Source organism: Brassica rapa, chromosome A09 (assembly GCF_000309985.2).
Source record: "Brassica rapa cultivar Chiifu-401-42 chromosome A09, CAAS_Brap_v3.01, whole genome shotgun sequence".
In the NCBI taxonomy this organism is placed as follows: domain Eukaryota; kingdom Viridiplantae; phylum Streptophyta; class Magnoliopsida; order Brassicales; family Brassicaceae; genus Brassica; species Brassica rapa.
The window spans coordinates 27,283,615-27,309,680 of NC_024803.2; the positions used below are offsets into that span (position 1 = coordinate 27,283,615).

At 33.4% G+C, this 26,066-nt stretch overlaps 3 protein-coding genes and 2 long non-coding RNA genes across 6 annotated transcripts; 3 read left to right on the forward strand and 2 right to left on the reverse strand.

The window, feature by feature from the left end:
• The first annotated feature begins 3,720 nt into the window (after positions 1-3,720).
• Positions 3,721-8,193, forward strand: LOC117128612. Its single transcript, XR_004452001.1, has 2 exons — positions 3,721-7,065; positions 7,134-8,193. It is a non-coding gene; the product is annotated as an uncharacterized LOC117128612 (long non-coding RNA).
• A 305-nt stretch (positions 8,194-8,498) lies between these two features.
• LOC103840402 (photosystem I reaction center subunit psaK, chloroplastic) lies at positions 8,499-9,610 on the reverse strand. Its single transcript, XM_009116912.2, has 3 exons — positions 9,348-9,610; positions 8,960-9,043; positions 8,499-8,886 (listed from the first exon to the last, which is right to left on the reverse strand). Exons 1-3 carry the CDS (start codon positions 9,429-9,431, stop codon positions 8,659-8,661), a joined length of 396 nt encoding a protein of 131 aa, XP_009115160.1. The 5' UTR covers positions 9,432-9,610; the 3' UTR covers positions 8,499-8,658.
• Positions 9,611-9,839: 229 nt separating this feature from the next.
• LOC103840404 (phospholipase A1-Igamma1, chloroplastic) lies at positions 9,840-13,045 on the forward strand. Its single transcript, XM_009116913.3, has one exon. It carries the CDS (start codon positions 10,911-10,913, stop codon positions 12,495-12,497), a length of 1,587 nt encoding a protein of 528 aa, XP_009115161.1. The 5' UTR covers positions 9,840-10,910; the 3' UTR covers positions 12,498-13,045.
• Positions 13,046-16,049: 3,004 nt separating this feature from the next.
• On the reverse strand, positions 16,050-19,692 carry LOC103840405 (CSC1-like protein ERD4). Its single transcript, XM_009116914.3, has 6 exons — positions 19,422-19,692; positions 18,857-19,014; positions 18,500-18,775; positions 17,093-17,916; positions 16,761-17,016; positions 16,050-16,672 (listed from the first exon to the last, which is right to left on the reverse strand). The coding sequence occupies exons 1-6, from the start codon at positions 19,690-19,692 to the stop codon at positions 16,289-16,291; spliced, it is 2,169 nt and encodes a 722-aa protein (XP_009115162.1). The 3' UTR covers positions 16,050-16,288.
• A 2,328-nt stretch (positions 19,693-22,020) lies between these two features.
• LOC103840406 lies at positions 22,021-25,278 on the forward strand. 2 transcript variants are annotated; one of them, XR_004451993.1, is made up of 2 exons: positions 22,021-24,225; positions 24,811-25,278. It is a non-coding gene; the product is annotated as an uncharacterized LOC103840406 (long non-coding RNA). The 2 variants fall into 2 exon arrangements; XR_627607.2 differs by having other exon boundaries at positions 22,024-24,116.
• The last annotated feature ends 788 nt before the right edge of the window (positions 25,279-26,066 follow it).

Sequence of the window (26,066 nt, forward strand, 5' to 3'; positions counted from 1 at the left end):
TTGTAAAAAAAATTATCAAACAACTTGTTTCTTTTCATGGAAGAAATCTCAGTCTCAATCAAAGCTAATCTCTTACACTTTTATTAAATTTTGACTTTTATCGCTGTGAATATCTACTAGTCAACAGTAATTAAAAATGCAGCGACATAACTAAAGTCCATTCAAATATCTTGTTTTTTTTTTGAGAAAGGGCTTACAAATAACTTCTTGTTTGCTTCCCTATCAAATGCTGGCATGTTCTATTTTTATCTCTTTGATTCAGAAAAATGCACACATGTTATAAAGTCATTTTTCAAAAACAATAAATGCAAAATAGGTAATAAACTGATTAGTAATAACTGATAAAAATGTAAGAAATATTGCTGGAAGTATCTAAAGAGTATCTTTTTTTTGTCAACACCTAAAGAGTATCTTTTTAAGCCAATACTCGACAAATCTATCTTGTTCAAAGCTTTGCATCATTTTATTCTGGTATAGTATGTTCTGTAATTTGAGTATCAAAGGTTTTGTTCGGTTCGGTTTTCTGCCCATCCCTTGAAAGAACCATCTACAAATATCTTTCTATATTTTATTTGTTGAAAGTAAAATCTCTCTTATTTGTTCATGTGTGTCTAGTTATTTTACAGAAAATTTGTCCACTAAAATTTCGAAAGCATTAAAATAATTAAAAGAAATCTAATTAACAGTAAAGATAAGATATATTATATAATGTAAACAATTACAAATATCAACTAAATTTCAAGTTTCTGCATATATTTTCTTAAATCAAATTAGATAAAGCAAAGCAAACTTTTTATAAATAAATATATATATATATATATATATATATATATATATAAATTCTAGTTTGGGTCAAACAGTATGGTGATTTTGAAAATATATGTATTATGTAGCACTAGATGTGTTTTTCGAAAATGACAGAATCAGTCAATAGGATATATAAAAAAATGTATATTATTGTCTCTGAATGACTGATTTAGTGGCAAACTTAAATTTTATTATTGTCTCTAATCATGATTACAGTGAAAAACTAACGATAATATACTGATTAAGCGTTTTGTGATTTATTAAAGAAATTATATATATATATATCTTAAAGCCATAAAACCTCTCGAATTACTGGCCAAAACTCTTGATTTTGATCCAACCCACTCTTGATAAAAAAAAATGAAAATATGCGTGTAACGCAGCCTTTAACAATTTAACCTGACGACGATTAAAAAAATACAAATGATAACAACAATCTATCTTTTGATAGACTGGTAACTATGTGCATTTTTAACCCCTACTTGCAATTAAATATGATCAAATCCTATAAAAAAACATACTTTCGCCTTAGTCGGCAGAAAATGTATATTATACTGAATCTTGCTGCTCACATGCGGTGACAAATTTTATATATAAATCAGGATTATGCCATGATACTGATTATTATATACTATATAAATCAGGATTATGCCATGATACTGATATTAAATTTATCATTAAGCTACAAATTCCAATATATATTATTATTAAAATATGATACAAAAAGATCAATCAAATTTCAGACAACTGCTACTTACGAAGAAGCAACCTGAATATAAAGTACACACACGTCTTGGAATTAAATAAAGTCAAAGTTTACAGCTTTGGACGAAATAATCGATTAATCCAACGACGCATTTTAAGGCTTTGAGTGTACTGCACCAAACATGTTTCCACAAATAATCTTGTTATTAAGAAAGAAGAAAAGTTAAAAGAAGCTTTCTGTTTTTGGGATTGTCCAAGTCCACCGTGGTGGGTGTGGGTGAACATGTTGGGGATATTTGTATATTAAATAATCCGGTCCAAGATACTGAAAAGGGGCATATTATAAAGATTTGTTTTACATCTGTTTTCTTATATCACATCTACGATTTAGTTGTACGCACTATCCCGAATTTGTGTTAACAAATCACTAACTAATTTGAAAAGTAGTAAAGCAAAAAAGTATTAAGAGATTTTTGTTTAATAACTACTAGGTAATAATCCGCACTTTGCACATAATAAAATTATTAATTAGGTTATTTTCTAAGATAAGAAAACATTAGATCTGTTTAATCTGGATATCGGTTTGGTTTTAGGTTGGGGTTTTTATTTTTTAATCTACTAAAATATAATTACTATTTTAAATTCATATTTATTTTAGTTTTTTCTATTAAAATGCTTGAGTTTTCAGTGTTAACCAAAAACTAATATTATTTATTCGGTTTCATGTTATATGAACTTTAGACAGTCCTGATGTTGAATCAATGGTTTCATATTATAATTTATAAATGCATTAAAAATCAACTCTAGATAATAGTTGAAGAAAAAGAAAAAAATTATTAAGACAAATCATTTCATTACAATTTGGTTGATGATGAAATGAAACATTAGAAAAATGAATATTCCAACTTACAACAGAATTAAAATTCTCACTTGTGATGGATATATTTAGTTATATAGGTGTCCACGTTAATGTGCACATATATGTGTATATAAAAGAATAATATTAAAATAGTTCATAAATATATAAATATACCGTTAATTAACATTAAAAGACATTTTTGTTCAAAATAACACATAAAAGATAAAAAATTTAAAATAAAATTAAGTAAAAATAAAATAAGCCTAGATATTAGTATATTTTTTCAAATTGTCTTTCTGTGTGGAACATTTTCGTAACCCTTAGAACGTTGTATGTGAGTTTATATTGAAAAAAAAACGTAAAGTAATACATAGTGTGAAGACGTTTATGTAGAGTTTGGTTGAAAGACTCTCTACACGTGACACGTCAGCATACTCATTCTCAAATTATTGTGAAGCTGCCACGTAACGAATATATTATGAACACATTAGTGTCAAATATTTGTCTTTTAATATATAAGGGATAACATCTTTGGTTCTACTCCAATTTTTACTTTTAAAAAGCCTGAAGTAACAAATGCTCTAACCTACTTCATTTTCTACTCTGCCATGGAGTGAAATGAATTTATTCAATAAATAGAATAATGTATTTATTTTTTATTTATTATTTCATTTTGTATTTCAAAATAGAGTAGGATTTTTTTCAAAAAAAAAATAGAAAATAAAATAGAGTAGGGTAAGAATAAAAACCAAATTCATTATGGAATTATTTTATTTTATAGGAAAAAATAGGTTTTCTACAATAGAAATGTTCTAATCTTCGTGGAATCGGGGACTAGTTTTAAATGACTTTTTTATGTGGCGGGTCTACAAACGTAAACCATCTCTTCTCCTAGTAGTACCTCCTATGACAACTCGGTTAGGTAGCGTTGAAAGCAACCCTCCTATAACCGGTTGAGCCAACCTAATTTGACTACAACAAAATAATAAACTGCACGTCATTTTCTTTATAAGGGCATGTTTAATGGGAAAGACCCTAGTTAGTTCTTAATAAATATTTAATTAATAAAATTAAGTAAAATAGTGTAAAAACACTAAGAGACGTTCTTTATGTGCTTTATTTAAGAGACATTTGTTGACATCTCTTAAGGAGGTCTATTAAACCGAGAGTTTTAGGTGATTTGTGTTAAAATAACAAATCTACTGTTATAGAAAGATGAATTTTAAAATTTTATTTAAAATTCAGTGTTATTGAACTTGACATTTTATAAAGTACTATGAAATTCACTGTTATTAAAAATATTTTAAGTTGTGGAATTTTAAAGTTTTCAGGTGATTTTAGAGTGTTTGGGTGGGGGGTGTATTCAATTGAAAGTTTTAGGTGATTTGTGTCAAAATGACAAATTCACTGTTATTGAAACATGAATTTTAAAAACCCATTTAAAATCCAGTGTTATTGAACTTGACATTTTTTAAAGTACTCTAAAATCCATTGTTATTGAAAATATTTAAGTTGTGGAGTTTTAAAGTTTTCAAGTGATTTTAGAGTGTTTGGATGGAATTTCTTAGTTAAAAAAAAAAAACAAAACTCAAATCCCATGATTTTAGGTGATATTCTAGAGTGGTTTAACAAAAATTATTTTATTCTCTGTAATTCCTTAAAATCATCTAAAACTTCATTAAAAATCAAATCACCTCAAATTTTAGATTGAATACACCTCCTTAGTTAAAAGCTATTTTTTTCTAATTCATAATTACACTAAGATACTTCCCTAAAAGACTGCAATAAACATGGCCTAAGATGTTATTATTTCTCAGATAAAAAAAAAAATCTCATATTATTCATTATAATATCATTTATTAAAAGTGTTAAATTTTCTCCAACCACAAAAAAGAAAAAGTTATAGTAGGACACAAGTGGAAGTGTCTTATATGACTTTCTTTGTCTCTTTCTTTTTCTTGGCAATTGTTGCTTTTGGTTTCAATGCTCATGAGACAAATATTTCATTCTTTTGATACTATTAAATCCCAAATAAAAAAATAACAAATTTTTTGGGTTCTATTTAGTAAATTAAAATGGAATTAATGAAACACAAATAAATAGAATGATAGGAATGGATACAACAGCAAAATATAATGAATTTTATTCCATTCATTCATGAACAAATTTGTTATGAAATAATTTTCTTTGTATTTTATCTAATTAGTTTTGGAATTAGTAGAATGAGCATTCCATTCCAGTCATATCAAATGGTAGAAGAAATATATGGAATTAATGGATTCAACCATTCTAGTCATTCAATTCTAAAATATTAAAAATATTGTAATCTAGTTGCACTCTAAAATTTATTTTCTGGGTTCAAATTTCAGTTGTGTATTCAGTTCTTGTAATTGTTTAAGTTAACCAATTTATTACACATTGGCCTAAGTTTATATTCTTCCATAGAAACGCTTGGATGCGCTAGATCCGAGTTTGACTCCAGATGTTTGCACATGCACACGATTCAACTAAATAAACAAAAATACGGAATAGTACACATCGATCGGAATACACTGAAGTCGATTTTGATTTTTCAAAGTTGTCTGCTTCTAAGACCTAAAGCTAAAGTGTACGTCTTTTATGGGCCTAGGCTTTATCTAATTGGGCTTATCTCGTAAGGGATAAAGAAGATCTGTGAAGGAAATTGGGGAGTGCTCGTGGAAGTTGCGTCCAGTTGTCACATTTGCCTGAACAAATCTTGAACGAAACGCAATTGAATCAGGTTTTCTTAAAAGTTGCCAGAGCTACCAAAGTTATATCTCTCCAAAGGAGATATAGTTGCTCAGGTTATAGGGAAGTTTAGTAGAAAATTTGCATCCACTTTGGACAGATTATTCATCTATACTATTAAAGCAGAATCCCTACTAGGATTCTGCCCTTAATTTTTCAAGTTATTTACAAATGTATGCCACTCCCTTATTTAGATTTTTTCTAATTATTTTTGCCTTATTTAACATCAAATGAAAAAAGAAACAAAATCAGTTATGCTATAATTCTGAGGACATTTAGGCATACGTTGGATATTTACTTCCTTAAAAAAATGCTATATTCACTAACCATAATAAATTTACATACTAATCTATTTAATTAAGGCCTATTATTATTGAAACGATTTCATTAGACCGTTTAACCAAAAAAATCCAACCAAAATGCCTTCGTTAACTTATCTAACGAGTTTAAGGCCCAATCTTATTTTTTTAAACAAAAATATATTTTATAATACTGATTTTATCATCTAACCTATAATTTATTTTCTATCGTTTATTTCAAATTGTTAAATACAAATAAACAATTATGTAAATATTTATATTATATAGTACCTTAACATAAAATCATTTATTATGTCATTTTGTCCATAATATTGATATAGCAATTATAAGTGTAAGAATATTTTAAAATTATTATAAAATTAAATTTAAATATAAAATAAAAATACAAATTATAATAGGTTATTAATAAAAAATAAACTAATATTATCATATCAATAAACTAATATTGTCACAGCAAAATCATAATTGGTTAATAACAAGTTGTTGGGTTTTTACCAAGGTTTTCAATCAGATTTTAATAAAAGATTTTTTCATTGAATCCGAACAAGATTATATACATGGTTTCATCTCGATCGGTTCAACCACTGATTTGGATCAGATATGAAAATAGTACTTGAACCTCAAACATTATAATAAATTAACATTAAATTATTTATTTTCTAATAAAATGTTGACATAAAAAACTGGTGTACTTTCAAAAATATTATTAGCTTCTAAATCTAATAAAGATAAAAAAAATATTTGTATATTGATGGTTAGAACTATAATACAAATATATGACAAGAAAAACTCATTTTCAGTGTAAAATCGACAATTTACATCATTACTCTATATATATATACACTATTAAATCACACATATCATCTTTAAATCTATTTCAAAAAATACCATATTTTGAAAAAAAATGAAAATGATAAAAGTTTAAAAAATTTTATTGTTAAGATATGAAAAGAAGATAATATTAATTTTTAAATTAATTTCAGTAAATGAAAAACAAAATCCGCGCTTTTCAAAGCGCGGGTCAAAACCTAGTAATCTATATTATAATAGTTGAATTTTTACTCACTCCTCAGCACGTCACGTCAGCATTTTGTGAGTTCTAATTTTTTAAAAAATGTGAAAAACTGTCAAGTCCATGGTTCGAACCCAGGTTTTTGAAACATATACACCAAAATTTATATCACTAAGCTAAATAATATTTTGTACATTAATGGCCGAACCTAATATATATTTATGAAGGTCGTAAGCCCTTGCTTCTTCAGCTTCCTCTGAGGGTCGAATCTACAAGTGTGTTACGGGTTTCATTTTTAAATGAGATTCATCATGTTATATGAAAGCAGGTTCCATTGTGAAAGCAGGTTTACTCCCGTCGGACATGCTAATCATTACATGCCATCTTTGAAAGCAGGTTCCATTGTGAAAGTCGATTGTTTTGAGGTTGCTAGGTGCTCAAGCATGTACAAGATAACTGATCATCCATTCCTTATTTGTTTCATCTCACTAACCATTATTGATGAAGTCATCACGGGTGCTCCTGAGATCAATCTCCAGTCAAAATTAGACTGTTCGACAATCTCCAAGTGAACACAAACCTAGAACTCCCATGTATATTATCATATTGCATTTGGGTTTATATTATGTTTTGATATCATAACTGAAATTTAAACTCGCAGATGTGGTTGGGCAAATCCGTTATGTCCAGGGCTCTGACCTCACCAAAGAAACAACTCGAGTCGTTATCCGTCTCCTCATTGATCCGTAAGAAACAATCAACACATAATTCCCTTTATATTACTGTCTATATTGTTATAACATCAATAATAAAAAATATTTCATACCCAAGATTTGTGGTCGTCTATCTATCTATGTCCCTTACTTATCAATCTAATTTTACACGAATTTTTATTTTACAGCTTTAAAGAAACCACAATAACCCAAACAATCAAAACACCAAAAACTAGAATCCCAAAAAGACGAATCATTAATGATCACCTTTCTTTTTGTCTAATCTTACAAATAAACTTCAAAACAAATATGCCAAACCAATCAACTCAACTAAAACTCAATGACACATACATTGAGTCAGTGAAACAAATACAAACTACACGACCAGCTATTTAACAATTTACAAACTTACTTTCGCAGATGCTTACGAAGAAGACGAAGACGCAACCAAGATCAGTGAAATTACCTAAACAAAAAAATAGAGTAAGTTACAAACTCTGATAAATACAATTAACAATGATTTTTGTTTACATATTATCCATCAAATAAAAGAGAAACAAAAACAACCACACCAAGAGATACAAGAGACAATCCCAACATACACAAAGGCGACAACAACATCTCCACCTGTTCACTCCTCTTGTCTTATGAAAATAGCTTACATGCTCAATGCCAACATGCCAATGCTATTGTCTTCTTATGAGAAATACATATATTCGTTTAAAACCCATTAACGCCCAAATACTAATTGTCACTCATTTTATAGTTAATTCTACAAGTCTTCATGTATTTGTTTTAAAGATCCGGTAAAAGCAACAAGTTAAAAAAAACATATAACCAACATAATAAGAATAAAAAAATTATTACTTAATACACACAACTTACAGAACTAAACTAGAGAAAAAAAATCCAGAAATAAAAGTTACTTTCAACAACATTAATATAATTTATGTAATCTCAACAGTACAAGTAACAAATTTAAAAGACAAACAAACAATAAGTTTCAATGACACAGCAAGCAACACCACAAACTATATCAATCACATTACTAACACAGTTTAATCCATCATGAGTGAAGAACAGTGCATACACAATTCATCATCACAACTCTAATCATATAACAATAAAAAACTTGAAAACAATGATCAACCCGAGCAACATTCAATAACCCTAACAAATATTGAGATGAAACAAGAATTACGTCCATAACTCCACGCTTCTATGGAGGCAATGCCCCTAGTTGTTTTAAAACACTATAATCTTGAAGACGATCTGATGAATGTATATCTCATATCTTGCTAGAAGCTCACGTAAAACTTCCAAGCCTGGTGGTATTTTCTATTTGAACATATGCATGCGATGCAAACATTATAAACATAAAGACATGTAAAGATTTCATTTGATCTCCCCTCAGGCTGTTGAGAATTTTGTTTTAGAAATCTACAATGGTTACAAATACACAATAAAGAAGTTTTAAATAGCACCGATGTTTTTGAGGCCAAGAACAACTCCGACTCCGATGATATGACCAACGGTGCCACAAGCCAAAGTGTCAGCGAGCGTGAACCCGGCTGGGTCACCCGTTTGTAGACCCGAGTCACGTGCCTCCAGCTTAAGTCCAGCGGTTGCTTTTCTATTCGCTGATGGTGCAAGTCCGAATCTCCCCGCGAACAACATCAGGGTTGTCGACGTTACCATTATCTAGTTAGAGAGTATCTAGCATCAATCATTGCTTAAACTTCAATAAATGTTCATTTCATTTTTCTTCAATTACCAGATTTGTTGATGAACCAATGAAGTCACCACACTTTGCACCCAAAGCTCCATTTGCCTTGCGTCTCATGGGCTGAACAGTTGCCTATGATTTTTTTTAATAAGAAAATCAAGAATTAATTAATTTTAGGATATTTACAACAAATTATTTCTACAGTGTGATATACTTGATACTAGATCAATATAAATTATCCATAAAATATGACAAATAATCTCGAATGAATCTACCATTAAAACATATAATAATTAACGACAAAATTGACCGTCAAACTCTTTATTTTTTAAATTTTAAGCAAAAATAATTGTTAATGCTTGTACATTTCATAAAAGTGAGAAGACGATGATGAAATCAAAATTTTAAAATCTAAAAACAAATGAAAATTACTAACGAGGCCTTGAACAGGAGCTGCAGAGATCTTGCTGGCTCTAAGACCACTGAACTGAGGCAGTGTAGTCATCAAAGTGCTCGCCATTTTCTTCTGACTTATTTTCGTGAAAAAAAAACTTGTATTATCTTGGGCGATCTGTGTTGCAGATTTATGATTATACCAGTTTTTTTCTTCTTATTTGTCTTTAAAATGATTTAGCCAAGAATCATCGTGTGGCTTTGGCGATCACAGAATGGATTCTGCTTTGTTACTTCTTGCTGACGCGTCATATACGTATTGGTGAATTTTAACTCTAGATAAGGCTGTCGTGTCATTATCATATCACACCGCAGATTTTGTTTCTGAACCTGTTCTTATTCGGGTTTCACTTGAGGCCCATTTATAATTGAGAAGTTTAGGGATAGTGGTATCTTTCGTAAATTTTACGAGACAAAGGGGTACTACTGAGAATAGGAAGTATACACATCATTCAGACATTGATTTAGTAGTCAACTAGTCATCGACGTTCGGACGAACTTGCCGTGGAGAGACTTTCGAGCTTAGTCAATTATTTTCATCCTCAGTTACTTTCAACGAAATCTCAAATGAATTATTTCGTCAACCGCCAACCGGTCTACTTCTGTTTTATACTCCTACATAACTTAAATTTTATATCATCGAAATCAAAATGAAAATCCAAACAGTATTAATTAATTTAATTTACTTTGAGTTCCACAATAACATTGAAATCTAGATGAAAATTTAATGTTGTGTTTTTTTTTTTGCTTCTACCAACTCGAAGAATGAAAGACCGAAAATTAAAGGATCAGTTAAGTCAAACTGTTTGGTCTTAAATTCCATTCTAATATACGTACGTTTTTATAAAATACATAGTCAGATATTGTGTTTGTTTTTATGTAAATGCTCTTATCTACATATAGGAATACAAAATATTTATAAGATTGTAAATCATCATTAGTTGGCCTGTTATTAACAAGAAAATTGGAACTACATAACCTAACACAAAAGCCGACACAGCAGACTCTTGTTCTTGTATGTATGATTAAGCAGCCCTAACTATTAAAATGATCAAGCAGCCAAAGAATAAATGGTAAGAAGACACTGTCAAAAAAAAAAAAAAAAAAAAAAAAAGAAGACACTGTCAACAAGGCGTATTATTATTACTTTGACCAACTAAGTAGAGAAAATTGAAGATGTCGTTTCCTTATCAAAGAGAAGTTTAGAAAATTAATTTCATCTAGATGGAGTTGTTGGATCTGGTTTATCTTAACCGAGACTGATTTTATTAGTTAATCACTTGCGCTTACTCATATTTATAACTAAACCGAGTATTAGACCGGCAGTCGCCGTCCGACGGAACGATGTAATAATTTGGACCGGGTCAAAACATTTATTCTTCATCTATGATTTTGAGTCTTCCTAGAAGCTACAACTGCGCGTGTGATCATATAAGATTTCTTCGTCTATATAACACTTAGAGATCAATTCCAAAACATATCAATCTCCTTCGTCTATATAACACTTCTACATCACTTGAATAGTTCTTCGACAGATAACTCAGAGATGGAGAAAACGATCAAAACTCCATTGAGAAAGCTAACAAGAAGAACAACAAAACGATCCTGGAAACTAAAGCAAAAGCTCAAGCTGGCATGGAAGTCTATCAAGATGCAGGTCAGGTCACATCTACCGGGTTTCTTGTCAACCAAGAAACGCCTCACACACATGAAATCAAGAAATCAAGAACAAGAATTAGCCCAAGCGGCCAGGAGGATCTGCAAAATCTCAAACGACGCCACCAACTCTCTGGCTTATCTGCTTCAGCTTCCAAAGTATTCAGCCTCTGATTTTCTAGACCGCGGCGATATGATGACTCCAGCTGCGTCTCCAAGGGAAAACATATCCAAAGCGTGGCGTGAGCTTCACGGTTCCAAGAACTGGGAGAATCTTCTTGATCCTTTGCATCCATGGCTGAGGAGAGAGATAACCAAATATGGAGAGTTCGTTGAATCAGTCTATGATTCACTCGATTTCGATCCTTTATCCGAGTTCTGCGGAAGCTGTAGATACAACAGGAACAAACTATTCGAAGAGCTTGGTTTAACAAGACATGGCTACAAGGTAACCAAATACATCTACGCCATGTCTCATGTCGATGTTCCCCAGTGGTTCTTAAGCTCATCTTTGGGAGAGACATGGAGCAAAGACTCGAACTGGATGGGGTTTGTCGCTGTGAGTGGAGACAGAGAGTCGTTAAGGATCGGTCGGAGAGACATTGTTGTGGCGTGGCGTGGAACCGTGACTCCTACTGAATGGTTCATGGATCTTAGAACTAGTAAAGAGCCGTTCGATTGCAAAAGTGAACATGGCAAGAATGTGGTCAAGGTGCAAAGCGGGTTTTTCAGCATCTACAACTCCAAAAGCGAGCTCACAAGGTACAACAAAGAAAGTGCATCTGAGCAGACAATGGAGGAAGTGAAGCGGTTAGTAAAGTTTTTTAAGGACAGAGGCGAAGAGGTGAGCTTAACCGTGACCGGTCATAGCCTTGGAGGCGCGTTGGCTCTTATGAACGCTTACGAGGCAGCCAGAGATGTTCCGGAGTTATCTGGTAATGTTTCTGTGATCTCGTTTGGTGCGCCTAGAGTAGGTAACTTGGCTTTCAAGGAAAGGATGAACAGTTTAGGTGTTAAGGTGTTGCGTGTTGTGAACAAGCAAGACATTGTCCCTAAACTTCCTGGTATCGTGTTCAACAAGGTTCTAAACAAACTCAACCCCATAACTTCGAGGCTTAGTTGGGTCTACAGGCACGTTGGAACGCAGCTTAAGCTCGATGTATTCACTTCGCCTTATATAAAACAAGATTCTGATCTAGCGGGGTGTCACAATCTAGAGGTGTATCTCCATGTTTTGGATGGCTTCCACCGCAAGAAATCAGGGTTTAGGGTTAACGCCAGGAGAGACGTTGCCTCTGTGAACAAGAGCACTGATATGTTATTGGATCATCTAAGAATACCTGAGTGTTGGTACCAAGTGGCACATAAGGGTCTGATCCTCAACAAACAGACCGGTAGGTGGGTGAAGCCGGTCCGTGCGCCAGAAGACATCCCCTCTCCATTATCGACCGGACCAAGACCAATTTATAGCTTATGAAAAATAATATATTTCAATTCCATTTGTTCGTTTTTTGAATGTTTTGTCTTTGTGAGTTCTGGTTACAACTTACAACATTTGAAGTGAATGTACAGAGATCAAGTTGTGAAAGTAATGTATATGGTTGCGTTTACAATTCGATATTTCATTAAACAATGTAAACTTTACAAAGCGTAGACGCAAACGTATATTCCGTTTGAATAATCTTCTAAAACGAAAATTTATTGAATAATTTATAGCTTATGAGAAATGATTTTTTTTTTTCAATTCCATCTATTGATTCTTTTTTCTTCGTGTGTTTTGGTTTACAACATTTGAAGTGAATGTACATATTTTTTTTGAAAAAGGAAGTGAATGTACATATAAGATCAAATTGTGAAAGTAATGTATATGGTTGCGTTTACAATTTGATATTTTCATTAAACATTGTAAACTTTAGCCAAGAAGCGTAGACGCAAACATATATATATATATATATACTAGGGTCGGCCCGCCCTACGGGCGGGATATACTTTAATTGTGATCTACGGTTATTAAGTTTTGTACGATTTTATGATTTGTGTTTCAGGTTTGCATTTGCAAGAACTGTATATAATAATGATTTTTGTCTTTTAGAAAGTTTTATGTGAGAAGAGATTATATGTGATAAGATATATTTTGCTTGTTTACGATTGTTGTTTATATGATATGTCATTTATATCATGTTTTTGTTTATTACATTTTTTTATAGGGCAATTATTTCAAATAACACTTTTTAAGTTTTTGTCACAAAATAGCGTTTAATAAGAAAAATTACCAAAATAGCCTCTTTTTATTTTGAAAAGTTTTATATTTATTTTTATTTTTTTTTTAAATTTGAAACTCTATCCTTAAAACTCCACCCATTAACTCTAAAACTAAGTATAGATTAGTTAACCTTAGGATATGAATGTATTTTTGTCTTTTAATAAAATATTTTGGTCATTTTTTTCGTTGAGAGATGTTTTTATGACAAAAACTTTGAAATAACTATTGTAGAGAATTTTTATTTCTTATATTTTATTTAATATTTATAATATATTTTATATAATATATTTTATTAAAATTATAATAGGTAAAGCTAATATCAAATATTCACTGTTTTTAGTAAAACTAAATTATCTCTTATTTAAAAAATATATTTCATACCAAATAAAAAAACTTTCTAAAACACTGTATAGGAGCTTTTTTATTTTATTTTTTGATAATATGTATAGGAGTTAAATATACTAAAACTTCTATAAAGAATATCACTATGTACTATGTTATTTGTTAAACTATTAACATAAAACAATATATTACAAATCTAACTATAGTTAAAATATAATTCTGGATTACAACTCGGTGTAAAATTATAATAAAAATATGAACAATAAATATGAACAATTTATTTAATTTTTCATTATTAAATATTATTTTGTGTTACAATTACTATGTTTTCAAAAGTACCAATCAGGTTAGTACATAGTTATTAAAAATAAATTGCATATACTCTCTCACTTAATCTTTAACTTTTTATATTTCATTTACAATATTAAGTATTAATGCATCTGTTTAATAGGCCTAGGAAATTTTTATGATGCAAAAAAAAAAGATTATATTCTTAACACATACTCCCTCTGTTTCAAAAAGATGCATGTCCTAGAGAAAAAAATTGTTTCAAAAAGATAATTTTTTTTCTGTTTCCAATGCAATTTTTGTCAACTAATAATGAAAAATTGTGAAGTTCAAAAACATTAATTTCATTTTTAAAAATCTTATTGATTTAAAAATATAGGAGATATAAAAGTACAAAAACTATGCATTTATAAGTTATAACTAAATTTTAATATGTTTGATTATAAAATGTGAAAATTTTAAAACATATCTAATTTTTAAACGGACGGAGTATTAGTGAAGCCTAATAGGTATATTAATCAAATATTTGTATATATATGTGAGAATACAGATTTAAGAATACATTTTTAAATTTATAATTTATTATTAGATAATTATTAAATTTCATAGTTTCATAAATTTATTAAATCTGTGGTTTTGGCCAACCCGTGATTTATAAAGATTTATAAAATTCTTATGTAAATGGTTCTACTAAAATTATAAATTAATAAATATTATATATAACTCATTTACATAAGAATAAAAACATTGTATTGTTTATTTTTATTCAAAGTAAAATTTATTTATAACTTTTATTATTATTTTAATATTTTATATTTTATTCAAATTATATCTAAAATCACATATATAGTGTATATCTAAAATCACATATAGTGTAAAATACATATTTCGATATATAAGTTAATACCAAATATTCTAACTAAATAAATGCATGAGTTGTAGGAGTGTTTCCTTTGTTTTTATTGATTTGTTTTTCGAAACCATTTGCTAAAAATCTAATTCTATGTTCATCATCCTACCAACCAACCTATTATATATATACTGTATATATGTCTATGTATTCATTATATGTTTCTGTGGTTAGAATTCTGACCAATCTGTCTATTCTTTTATCCTAAATAATTTATAAAAAGTCATACTTTGAAGGACATTGACTGTGAGAGATTCAGAACCTCCGTTTCGAAACCTCCGCTTCTCCATCTCCTTCATCATCATCTTCCTCTCTTCCCAATTGACCCATTTGAGATCATCACCCTCCAAAGTTCTCAACTTTACGTCCCGCTCAAGGTCATCATTCTCCGTCTCCTGCACCATCGCCAAGGACCCGCCTGTTCTAATGACCTCCCGATCTGACCCAACCCTGTGGCAACGACCCGATTCGTCTGGTCGGTTCGGGAAGTTCGGTGGCCAGTATGTTCCCGAAACGCTAATGCACGCGCTCTATGAGCTCGAAACCCTTAACGAAGCATAGATGGAACCCTTATCGACCACACTGGGACTTTGAAGGTCGAATTCGCCGGAATTGGCTAATGGACTTCTCTGGTGTTGTAACCATGTAAGCGATGGTGGATTCCGCCGCCGGTGTTAATGTGCTCATAGAAAGATTTTGCGGTTGTGATATGTGAAAGGATGATATTCACGGGATCAAGACTCACTTTTTATAGTTGAGATTCACCGACTTGAAGAAAGGGGAGATGCATTGAATGAGGAATTGTGGAAGGAGTGCGGAGAAGGAGTTAATAGGGTCGTTAATGAGAACAATTGAATGCAGCCCACAACGGTTCATGATTCCCTTTTCCGGTAAGATTAAATCTAGAAGATTTGTCACGAACAGTAGCTCGCCCCTGAGATTAGCGATGAATATTCATCTCCCATCATCTCCCATCACCTCCCCAAATCTCCATGGTCAGTTTATCAGAGCAGCTACTTAAGAACATGACGAATCCCAGAAAACAAACGTCATCATATTTTAAGACGAAGACTGTGAGTATTCTTCGTATTGGATAATGAGTCTTATCAGCCCACTTAACAAACCGTAAGAGCCCAAAATAATCTAAGTGAAAGAAACATTTTTTTAAAAAGACGGACACGTGTCATCGCTATAGAGCTTGACTTTCTGACCTGGCGCAACAGGAGAGAGGCAGACAATTTTATATATATATAGATTCCAACAGTTCCTAGTTTATAAAAATACATTGAAAGTCCTAAATTGATTGCTTGTCTTGAAAGGTAGCTTCTACAAAGTTCAAAGTTACAACAACTGAAGAACACATGCAAAGAAAGATCCTAAGTAAACCCTAAAATCACACAACAATAAAAGCTTCTAAAAAACAAGAAAACAAATCAATGAGATAATTAGGGATTGGATTCAAATCTTAAGCAGCTGATATTGCAGCATAGTCTTGATAACGAGACATTGCGCCTTTAAACTGGTGATCTTCTGGTTTGTGAGTGCTCAAGCTATGTGGGATGAATGACCTAAAAATCTCCTCAAGGTCCGGTCTCTCCTTCAGCTCACGGCAAGCAACCTCGAGAGCTGTGTGTTGGAAACCTGAGTAGAACTTCCGGCGACACACGTATCCGAAGATGAGAGAGATAACGATGAGAGGAACCAAGAGGGTCGCCCAAACGAATAGCTTGACTCCCAAGTAACCAAACATAACCACTTGGAACAGAAACAATGCCGCTAGTATGCGGGTGTGAATATGTGGCCACATCCTTCCATAGCTCTCGTATGATGGAACATACACCTTCAGCGCCTGCCATAGATCAAAATCACGTTTGTTACCGATCAAGATCACCAGAAAACATGCTTAAACCTAATAGGGTTTTATGAGAAAGCCTGACCTGATTCCTCAGGATGAGCCAACCTAAACCAAAGTAGATAACACCGAATACGAGGATTAAAGGAGCGATTACAGAATAGCAGAAGGTGATTGTGAGGATAAGCATGTCGCTGGGAACCCTAGTTGCGTATCTTAGGTCTCCTGGGTACCAAGCTTCTTTGACCTCTGCTTCGGTTTTGTATAGATACTTCTTTTTCAGATGGAATATTATCAATGGTATGATCCGTGACAGCTCAAGACCATAGCCAATAAAGAACCTGAAAGTTTCAAGATTCAAGAAACATTTATAGAAGAACTGCTATTTTATATATGTCGAGAGGAAGTAAAACTCACTTGAGAGCAACGTAGGTCAAGAAAAAAGTAGCGTTCTTAGGGAGGCTAGTAGCCAAAACGGTTACAATGGAGTTGGGTTTCTGTTGAAGAGCCTTCAAGTTGTCGAACAGAGACCCTGCAAGTGTCACACCGATGAAGACATTCAAGACCGAGAAGTAAAAGTACTTCCCCGAGGCAGCTCTAACGGCGTGGCTCCGCGAAGGAATCCCCTCGTATTTAGAGAGGAACATGAGGAACTTAGGCAACATCGCCAAGAAGATGATGAGCGCAATCTGAGGAAGGTAAGACTCAAGAACGGTTCTTATGAAAGTTATCTTCACAACTGGCTTTATAAAAGGAATAGCCTTCTGGAGATTCGCAAGAGTGGTGATCGCAGAGACAAACGCGATAGGGATCATGTAAAATAAAATGGTTATTGCGACAATGAAGTAGATCAAGTACTGTCTGATTAGTCTAGTGAAAAACTTGATGTTGAGATTCTCCCAGAGGATCTGGCGAGGCTCAGGTGCTTCAGTCACTGTCCATGTATCGACCATCTGGCTGTGTAGAGACTGTGCGGCTAAAGCAGCAGTAACTCGGTCGGTGAAGAAGACAATAGCTGCTGTTTGCTGCTTCTCAGCAAGAACCTTTTTCTGCTCAGTCTCTAGTTTGGCTACAGACTCGTTGATTAGGTCGGTATAATACTCTATGCTGTCTACTTTTTTTCCGGCCAGACCAAGCAAGCCTGTTTTGTTCGTTGGTCGGTTACTAGTCGCTGCAAATATCGCTTCTGCACGTGCAAGCTTCTTCTTGTAACCTTCCAACCCTTCCCATATCTTATTAACCTACAAAACAAGAAACATAGGTAGAGGTGTCAAATGGTCCGTTTGGCGCCCAATAGAGAGTGCCCATAAAGACCATTTTTATTTTGGACATTATTGGTTGGTCCATAAACCTGTACAATGTACAGCTCATTTCAATATAATTTTAAATTCATCTAATTATTTCATAAGTTTTAATTTTCTCCAAAACCATAAAATCCAGTTTTTATTTTGGACATTATTGGTTTACCCAAGGGTTTAGGGTTTAGGATTTGAGTTTAGGGTTTAGTATTAGAGTTTAGAGTTTAGTGTTTTGTTGACAACTTTTTTTTTTTTGAATTCGTTTTTATATATTATTTTTATTTATTTTTAAATTTTATTTTGAAAAGATAATATAATTTACCAAGTTATTTGGTTTCCTTAATTAAAAGATACTAGATCTAAAATGACAATTTTCTATTGGTTGGTGAATCTAAAGGAGGTGAACCCTAGAATAACTCTTTTTCAAAACCCTAAAGAATCGTGTTGTCCCGACAAAATATGCATTTCGTAGGGCGAAAGAATTAAAAATAAAAAGTTAAAACATTAAGACAGAACAAGAAGATACCTTTCTGTTTTCTGTGACGACAAGCGATCTGTAGAATGTCTCGGGGTATATATCTCTGAAAAAAGAATCTATAAACTCTTTATGGGTCTGTCCGTTAGGTGGGGAAGGTATATCCCTAACAAGAATAGCGAACTGCTCCGGAATTGTATCAGCAGACATGAGAGCTTGAGCTCTTAATGTAGAGACATGCTTATAAGCTTTCCATAACATGAAATATGTGACCAGAGATATCCAGTAAACCGCTCCTAGAAAAGCCCACAGCCTTGAACTCTTTCTCTAGAAAACCGAAAGGAAAAACATTAAATGGAATAAAACAAAAGTTAAATGAATGAATGTGTGTGTTTTGTTTTAACTTACTGTGATGTTAGCCATTGATAGATTGTCAAGTTGGCTAAACGTTCCTTTGCTTGTGGTGTCTGTTACGTCCCTTGAGTTCTTTATACTCTTGTCCGTAGCGGCTAAAGGGAGTAGAATCGGTAAGATGAGAAGACTGGATAAAGCAAAGATCCCCAGAACTGTTCCAAACAAAAGCCAATTTCAAGACCATGAGAAACACTTTTGTTAGGTTATATTAAGGAACGTAGAAGACACTGAACATATCCAGAAGAAATAAACTGTTTTGTCTTTTCCGTTGAACTAAACAACATGTAATAAAGATAAAAACGTACTTTAAGCAGATATGGACAAAAAGTAAAACAGAGCAAACAGAGACAGCAACATACAAACAAAAGGAAACGTTTTTTTTTTTCCTAAATTGTCTCCAAAGATTAAAACTTTCTTTCTTACATTAAACTCCAAACCCAGATCAGAAGCAACGAAATCAACCAAACAAAAGCTGCAGAGAGAGAGAGAGAGAGAGAGAGAGAGAGAGAGAGAGAGAGAGAGAGAGAGAGAGAGAGAGAGAGAGAGAGAATGTTCGAACCAGTGCTCAAGAAGACGAAGTAGACTGCAGTATCGACGCCGGATAAATTAACGACATCTTGTTCAGAGGAAGTCAAAGCTTCACGGATCCAAGCAAATGGGTTTCGGGTCAAGGAGCTGCCTTCCCAAGGATCCATCCCTTTGAGGATCCGGTTCGGGTAGTAAATGGAAACGTTTCCGGGTCTACGAGAAAGCCAGGTGAAGAGGAACATGAGAACGAGGAAGATGAATGCTGATGTCCCTAAGGACAGAAGAAACGCTTCAAATTCCATCTGGGTTTTGCCACACCAATCTCTCTCTCTCTCTCTCTCTGGCTATGTGTCTCTGTTTCTCTCTATTCCTCAAGCGCCCAGTTTTATGGGGAAGAGTGAGTTATGGTCAAGGGAAAGTGAAAAAGGTAGCCGTTTAAAGCAAAAGTAACCGTTAAGGCTGTGAATTAAAGAGAGATATAAAAGTGTGGGTGCGAGGTATCTCGTTGTTCTTCCTTCCTCAGGTAATTGAAGGTGAGAGGAAAGGTTTTTCGTTTGTTTTGTTCACAGGAAAGGAGAAGAAAAATATAGAAGAAATTCATAGAAAGATAAAGAGTATTGCTTGTTCTGTGGAAATGGGTTTTGTGGATAGGGAGAGAATTGGTTAAACTGTTAGGAGATGGAGAGATGTACTAATAAGAGAGTGAAAGTGCGTGTTCAAGAGGATCTTCAATGTACATCTCCAAACTTTATTATTGAAGTGAATTTGCTTTAACCCATGTGTCTATGATAAAATTTCTCTATTTTAGAAGAACTATAGAACAATCCTACTTTTTGCTTTTATATTTGGAGATGAAAATAGTAATTCTCTATATTTTTTTGTATAAATAAAAAAATTATATAACACAGATATATATTGGAGCAAGTCCACATATGTAATAAACTTTTTCTATTTTAAGAGAAAATACAGAGATGAAAATAAAGGTGAGTTAGAAATAGTCTAAATAAGAAGGTCTACGGGTATTTGATGAAAGAGACTTTACGGGACACCTGGTCCGAATGATTTATTTATCAAAACAAGCTGTCACCACTCGTCATGTGGAAGTGTTATTAAATGATGAGGTCTTGGGTTCCAGTAACGCCAAACGCATCAATAATCTATGGGGGTGATTGGTAGTTGCTGTAGGTGCTGTCCACAGCCCTATTTATTTCCACAGCATCAAATTCAGAGCAATCAAGCTTTAAATTTTTTTTTGAAACCACAGCTCTTAAAATATTCTACAGCTGTACAAGTGCTCTGCAGAGCCAAATATCCAAAGCAATTTTTTAGTGCTTCAATAAAATTCTACAGCAATAAAATCTAAAGCCACAGCAAAAAGTCTACAGATTTTTTTCTACAGCAAAATATTTAAAGCTACAGCCATTACCAATCGGACCCTATATGGAGAGTTTGTGAAGACTCACATGTGAGGGATTAGGGACGGTGCCCTGCAGGGCCAGCCAGGGATCCACGGAACGGGTGGGGTCCACGGGATATGTTGTTACAAGTTTATGGATTCAATTTACAATGAAAAATTAACCACTATTACTAATGATTAGTCGAGTGATTTAGAGTTTTCTCCCCTTCCCCTCCCCCCCAAACCCCTCAAAACGTCAAGTGACTTTTGAGTAAAAAGATTGCAAATTGAAATAATTACACTTTAAGTCAGTTTTTAACTTTAATATATCATAAAAAGACACTTCTTGCTCCTAGAGCAGTTTTGCACAAAAAACAAGAAGAAACAACATAAATGAACGAGACTTTACGGGACACCTGGTCCGAATGATTTATTTATCAAAACAAGCTGTCACCACTCGTCATGTGGAAGTGTTGTTAAATGATGAGGTCTTGGGTTCCAGTAACGCCAAACGCATCAATAATCTATATGGAGAGTTTGTGAAGACTCACATGTGAGGGGTTAGGGACGGTGCCCTGCAAGGCCAGCCAGGGATCCACGGAACGGGTGGGGTCCACGGGATATGTTGTTACAAGTTTATGGATTCAATTTACAATGAAAAATTAACCACTATTACTAATGATTAGTCGAGTGATTTAGAGTTTTCTCCCCTTCCCCTCCCCCCTAAACCCCTCAAAACGTCAAGTGACTTTTGAGTAAAAAGATTGCAAATTGAAATAATTACACTTTAAGTCAGTTTTTAACTTTAATATATCATAAAAAGACACTTCTTGCTCCTAGAGCAGTTTTGCACAAAAAACAAGAAGAAACAACACAAATGAACCATACAAAATTCCAAAAATACCCTGTTGTTTTCTCAGTTAATTTAACGTAACTTTATCTTAATTCTTAACTACAAAATCCAAAAGACATCGTTGACAATAAGTCTCATTCTCCCTTCTTCTTCATTTTCTTTGTCCTCAATTTTTTTTTTGTAAAATAAAATTCACTTCTCTAGATTTGTTTTTTCCAAAAGCGTTACATTAAATCATTATATGATCTGTTTTTTTAGATATATTAAGTTGATGGTCGAATGGTAGTGTAATGGTGACATTGACAAAGGCGGAGACGTAGGCGTCATCAACATAGACGATGGTAGATACGTAGAAGACAGAGGAGACATAGTAACGTTAGAGATGTAGGTGCCATCGACGTATATGACAGAGATGGCGGCAAAGACATAGACAAAGGAAAGTTGAGAGCAGAGAGAAAAAAAATTGGATACAGCTGAAACAGAAAAAAGTGAATGGTTTGAAAGTTTGTTAATTGTAGTCATAGACTCGTGGGTCTAAACTAGACATGTTCTATTTGAGCCATGTCTTCTTCTTATTCTTCGGCTGCTTCGTCTTCGTCCTTTGGATCAAGAATGGATGAGAGCATGAAGAAAACGGTGACTGAGAGACCGTCATTGATTACTTAAAAAATTGGTGCTCGTATGTTTCACTTCTCATCAATATATCTAAAATTTTCATTGTTTTGCGTAACCCTATAATGTGTTTGTTAAGTATCCTTGTAATCTTTGTTGTTATAAGCTTAGTCTGGTTAATTGATTAACTTATGATAATATCAAAACTTCTCATCTCCTATGTGTCTTATCTCCTTATGTTGATGAAGTGTAATGGATTTTGTCAAGCACTGAACATATACACATGTATGCTATCACATTTGTTGTCCACATGGACGCTACACTTTTGTGTCCACATGTACGCTTGAATTATGTGTCCACATGGATGCTACAATCTCATGAATATATCTAGAATTGTCATTGTTTTGTGTAATTCTAAAATGAGCTTGTTGTTATACGCTTAGTTCGGTTAATTGATAAAATTATGATAATATCTACACTTCTCGTCTCTTATGTGTCTTATCTCCTTATGTTGATGAAGTGTAATGAATTTTGTCAAGCACCATGTACACATGTATGTTATCACAATTGTTGTACACATGGATGCTACAGTTATTTGTGTACATATGTTTGTTTGTTATCCACATGTACACAAAAGTTATAAGATGTTAACTATTAGTAATGAAAAATAAATTCATACAATATGTTTGTTGTTCATAGTGGTGCAATTTTACTGGAAAATAAATTCATATACTTTAATCATTTTTAAATTAGCTAGCTAAAAAAATGCACAGTATAAGTAAGAAAAAGAATAGCCAATTGATCCGCCTTTTCTTGACAATCTTGCTTTCTCTGATTGTCCAAATGTTTCTTATTGGATGTGTACATCAAACTTATATTTTACATGTGTACATGAAACTCATATCGTACATGTGTACATGAAACTCATATCGTACATGTGTACACAAAAGTCGTATTGTACACATGTACATCAAACTCATATTGTATACATGTTGCTAAGTGTACACATCGCTCTCTTGGACTGGCCCGAGAAAGAACTCCACCTCCATAACATGCTCTTGCTTCCACTGCCGTTGAGCTGAGGCGAGTTCGTCGTCAACAACCTCACACTCAACTTCCACACCTCAGCTACTATTTTCATCAGTGCTTTTAGGGAAAGGTCCGACGAGATATAAGGTCGGTGTAAGTGACAGAGGAGAAACCTCCACATTAAAATCAGCCGGAGACGATGATGTGTCCTCCGTATATTCTGTGAGGCGCTCGATGTTGTTAATTATGCAAGGGAGATGTTGTCGGCCTTTGTGGTCGATGCCCCACCGTTGCAACAACCGCCATCACAACCCAATAAACATCATCTTCCACCACACCTTCTTCTCTCCTCTCATTATTATATGCATTTCTTCTATTTTTTCACTCTCATATTTTCTCTGTTATCATATCTTCAACGAGAATCCTAAATCTCAGTCTCACGATTAGAGAGAGAGAGAGAGAGAGAGAGAGAGAGAGAGAGAGTTGGAGTGAAGCTTAATAATATCTTTTTTATGTGTGGCTGAGACTAAATCAATCAAATAATTTGTTCTTTGTGTGGCTGTGTTTAAATGTAATAAATTAATAAAGTATGATATAGATATTTTGAATTTATATTCAACGCACGTGACAAAAAGAAAAAAATGGTTTAGTTTGTTGAAATTGGGGGTAATTGTGTAAACAATCAACAAGAAACTACCCTAGTAACTGTAACTGTCTTAGACTGTAATAAAAAACATAAAACTGACCATGAGTGTAAATCATGCTTCATTTTGGTCTCCGCTCACAAAGAGTTTCGAGCGGACGATGACGCTGCTTCTTCTTGCTTCACGGCGACGGTGAGATTCCTGGTGGTTTAAGTCGGTGTTTATGGTTTCAAGAAGTAGATCGCTTTTCAATTGGTTAGATTTGGTTTTGGGCTTTGCTGCGCGTGGTGGAAGTGAGAAGGTCCTTCCATCCCTTCTAGTTAGCGGTGATTCCTTGTCGTATCTGGTTTTAGTATGTCGTGTGATCATGGGGCTTGGTCTTGTGTCTCTCTTTGGTGTCGTTAAGGACCAATTCTTTGTTACTGTAATCAAGTGAACTTTAAAGGTTTTCACTACCTCGGAGGCGAGTCTCAAGTTGAGGTATGCCGGCAGAGTTGGTGTTTGACCCGGTTCAAGGCTCACAAGGGTTTGGTTTGTAGTTTTAAAAGCGGTCATCTATGGCCCTCGGAGACTCCTGCTACCTCTTATCACTTTGGATCTCCTTTACTTCGTTTCTTGATGGTAACTTTGGAAGATGGTTTGGATCTCTTCTCGAATTTTTTATCTCTTGGTCCTATCGGGTGTCTTGTCTCCTTTTACACTGGACACTGTGATTTTCAAGTCATAGTAACTTTCTACATTTCTCATATGTGGCAAGTGTTAATGCAGTTCTTGGGCGTTCACTTTGGGTTTAGTCAATGTTAGCATTTGGTTGAAGCTCACATCCCAGTGCCATTGTTGCTCACTTGAGCATCCTTTGTAGTTTTGTTTAACTATTTCTGTGCAGGTTATTAGAGACATGCTGGTCAGATTGCGGTGGTGACTTCAAGCCAAGTCTCTTGCTTCACTTTCGGTGGTGAATGCGCGAGTGCACATTTCGAGTTTCTTGGCGTCTTTACCCAGGTGAAGTCTCTCTCTCTCTTCTCTCGTCAAGTGAAGATTACAAGCTTAGATGAGTTTACCAGAAGCCATATACTCTGGAAGCGACACTTGAAGCCTCGATATCCAAGGAAAGGAGGTGAATCTCACCTTTATGTAGTGTCTGTCAAAGGTTGAGAACGGTAAAACGATACTCGGTTTTAGTTTTGGTCTAGAGGAACGCGTCGGGTGATAGGTTGAGCAAAGCTAGTTGGGAGTTTAAAAAAAGTTGGGTAATTTGTTCGAATCTGCTTGTAGTCTAAAACTTAATCCCGTTTTCATGTTGAATTAAAAAAAAGTCGAAGAGAATAAATTATACTGCTAAAATAAAAATCAATTGGCTGGAATTTATATGGAGCCGTAAATGACCTTTTTTGAACTTACTTGGCAGAACTTAAGAAAGATTAAATAAAGTCGGATAAAGTTAATTAGGCCAATTTGCTTAAACTGCCTATCAACAGTTTGATTAAAAAAGCTGAGTGGAGTGGCTTATTCTTGCAAGATTAGATTCAAACAAAAAACATCTTCTGACGAATGGAATAATGTTGGAGAGATTCACAATACGAAAGTTTGATGGTCAAAACGTCAATGCATATTTCAATCGCTTTTGTATAAGTTTATTGGTTTTCTCCTCAGTGAAATCGCTGGGATTTGGAATTTTATGCTATTTTTACCGTTTTCACAACTGTTTTTTTTTTTCTAGAAAAACAGATAGATGAAACATTATCTTGTTAAGTGTAAACTCAAGAAGATTAAGATGCATAAAGAGCCAGTTTACAGTGCAATGAAAACAAGAAGATAGCAATTTTTAAATGGTGATGTGGCACCGAAGAATATAGAAATTGTGTATTCGAAATATGGAAATACTCGAGTATATATTCTAGAAGGCCTAAATATTTTAGGTTAGCCATTTTCAAGAGATTAGAGCAGTCGAATAAAAAAACATGAGTTTAAAGTTCTTGGTGAATGATTGGTTAGACGTAATACACAAATTGTTTATAGTCACATAAATTTGATTGAACAAGACTATTTAGTTTGTTCAGAGAATTTCTAATAAAAGTATTTGTAAAGAATAGACTCATTATCTCAAATCTTTCGTATTATCCACATTTTAAGTTCTGCATA

What these genes read in the sequence shown, in the direction of transcription:
- LOC103840404 (XM_009116913.3), top strand. Translation starts at nt 10,911, where the DNA reads ATGGAGAAAACGATCAAAACTCCATTGAGAAAGCTAACAAGAAGAACA.
- LOC103840402 (XM_009116912.2), bottom strand. Translation starts at nt 9,431, where the DNA reads ATGGCGAGCACTTTGATGACTACACTGCCTCAGTTCAGTGGTCTTAGA. An exon ending in CAGCTCCTGTTCAAGGCCTC is followed by an intron (nt 9,044 to 9,347) that starts GTTAGTAATTTT and finishes AAAAAATCATAG; the next exon opens with GCAACTGTTCAGCCCATGAG. An exon ending in TTGGTTCATCAACAAATCTG is followed by an intron (nt 8,887 to 8,959) that starts GTAATTGAAGAA and finishes CTCTCTAACTAG; the next exon opens with ATAATGGTAACGTCGACAAC.
- LOC103840405 (XM_009116914.3), bottom strand. Translation starts at nt 19,692, where the DNA reads ATGGAATTTGAAGCGTTTCTTCTGTCCTTAGGGACATCAGCATTCATC. An exon ending in CTTCGTCTTCTTGAGCACTG is followed by an intron (nt 19,015 to 19,421) that starts GTTCGAACATTC and finishes TGTTTGGAACAG; the next exon opens with TTCTGGGGATCTTTGCTTTA. An exon ending in TTGACCTACGTTGCTCTCAA is followed by an intron (nt 17,017 to 17,092) that starts GTGAGTTTTACT and finishes TGAAACTTTCAG; the next exon opens with GTTCTTTATTGGCTATGGTC.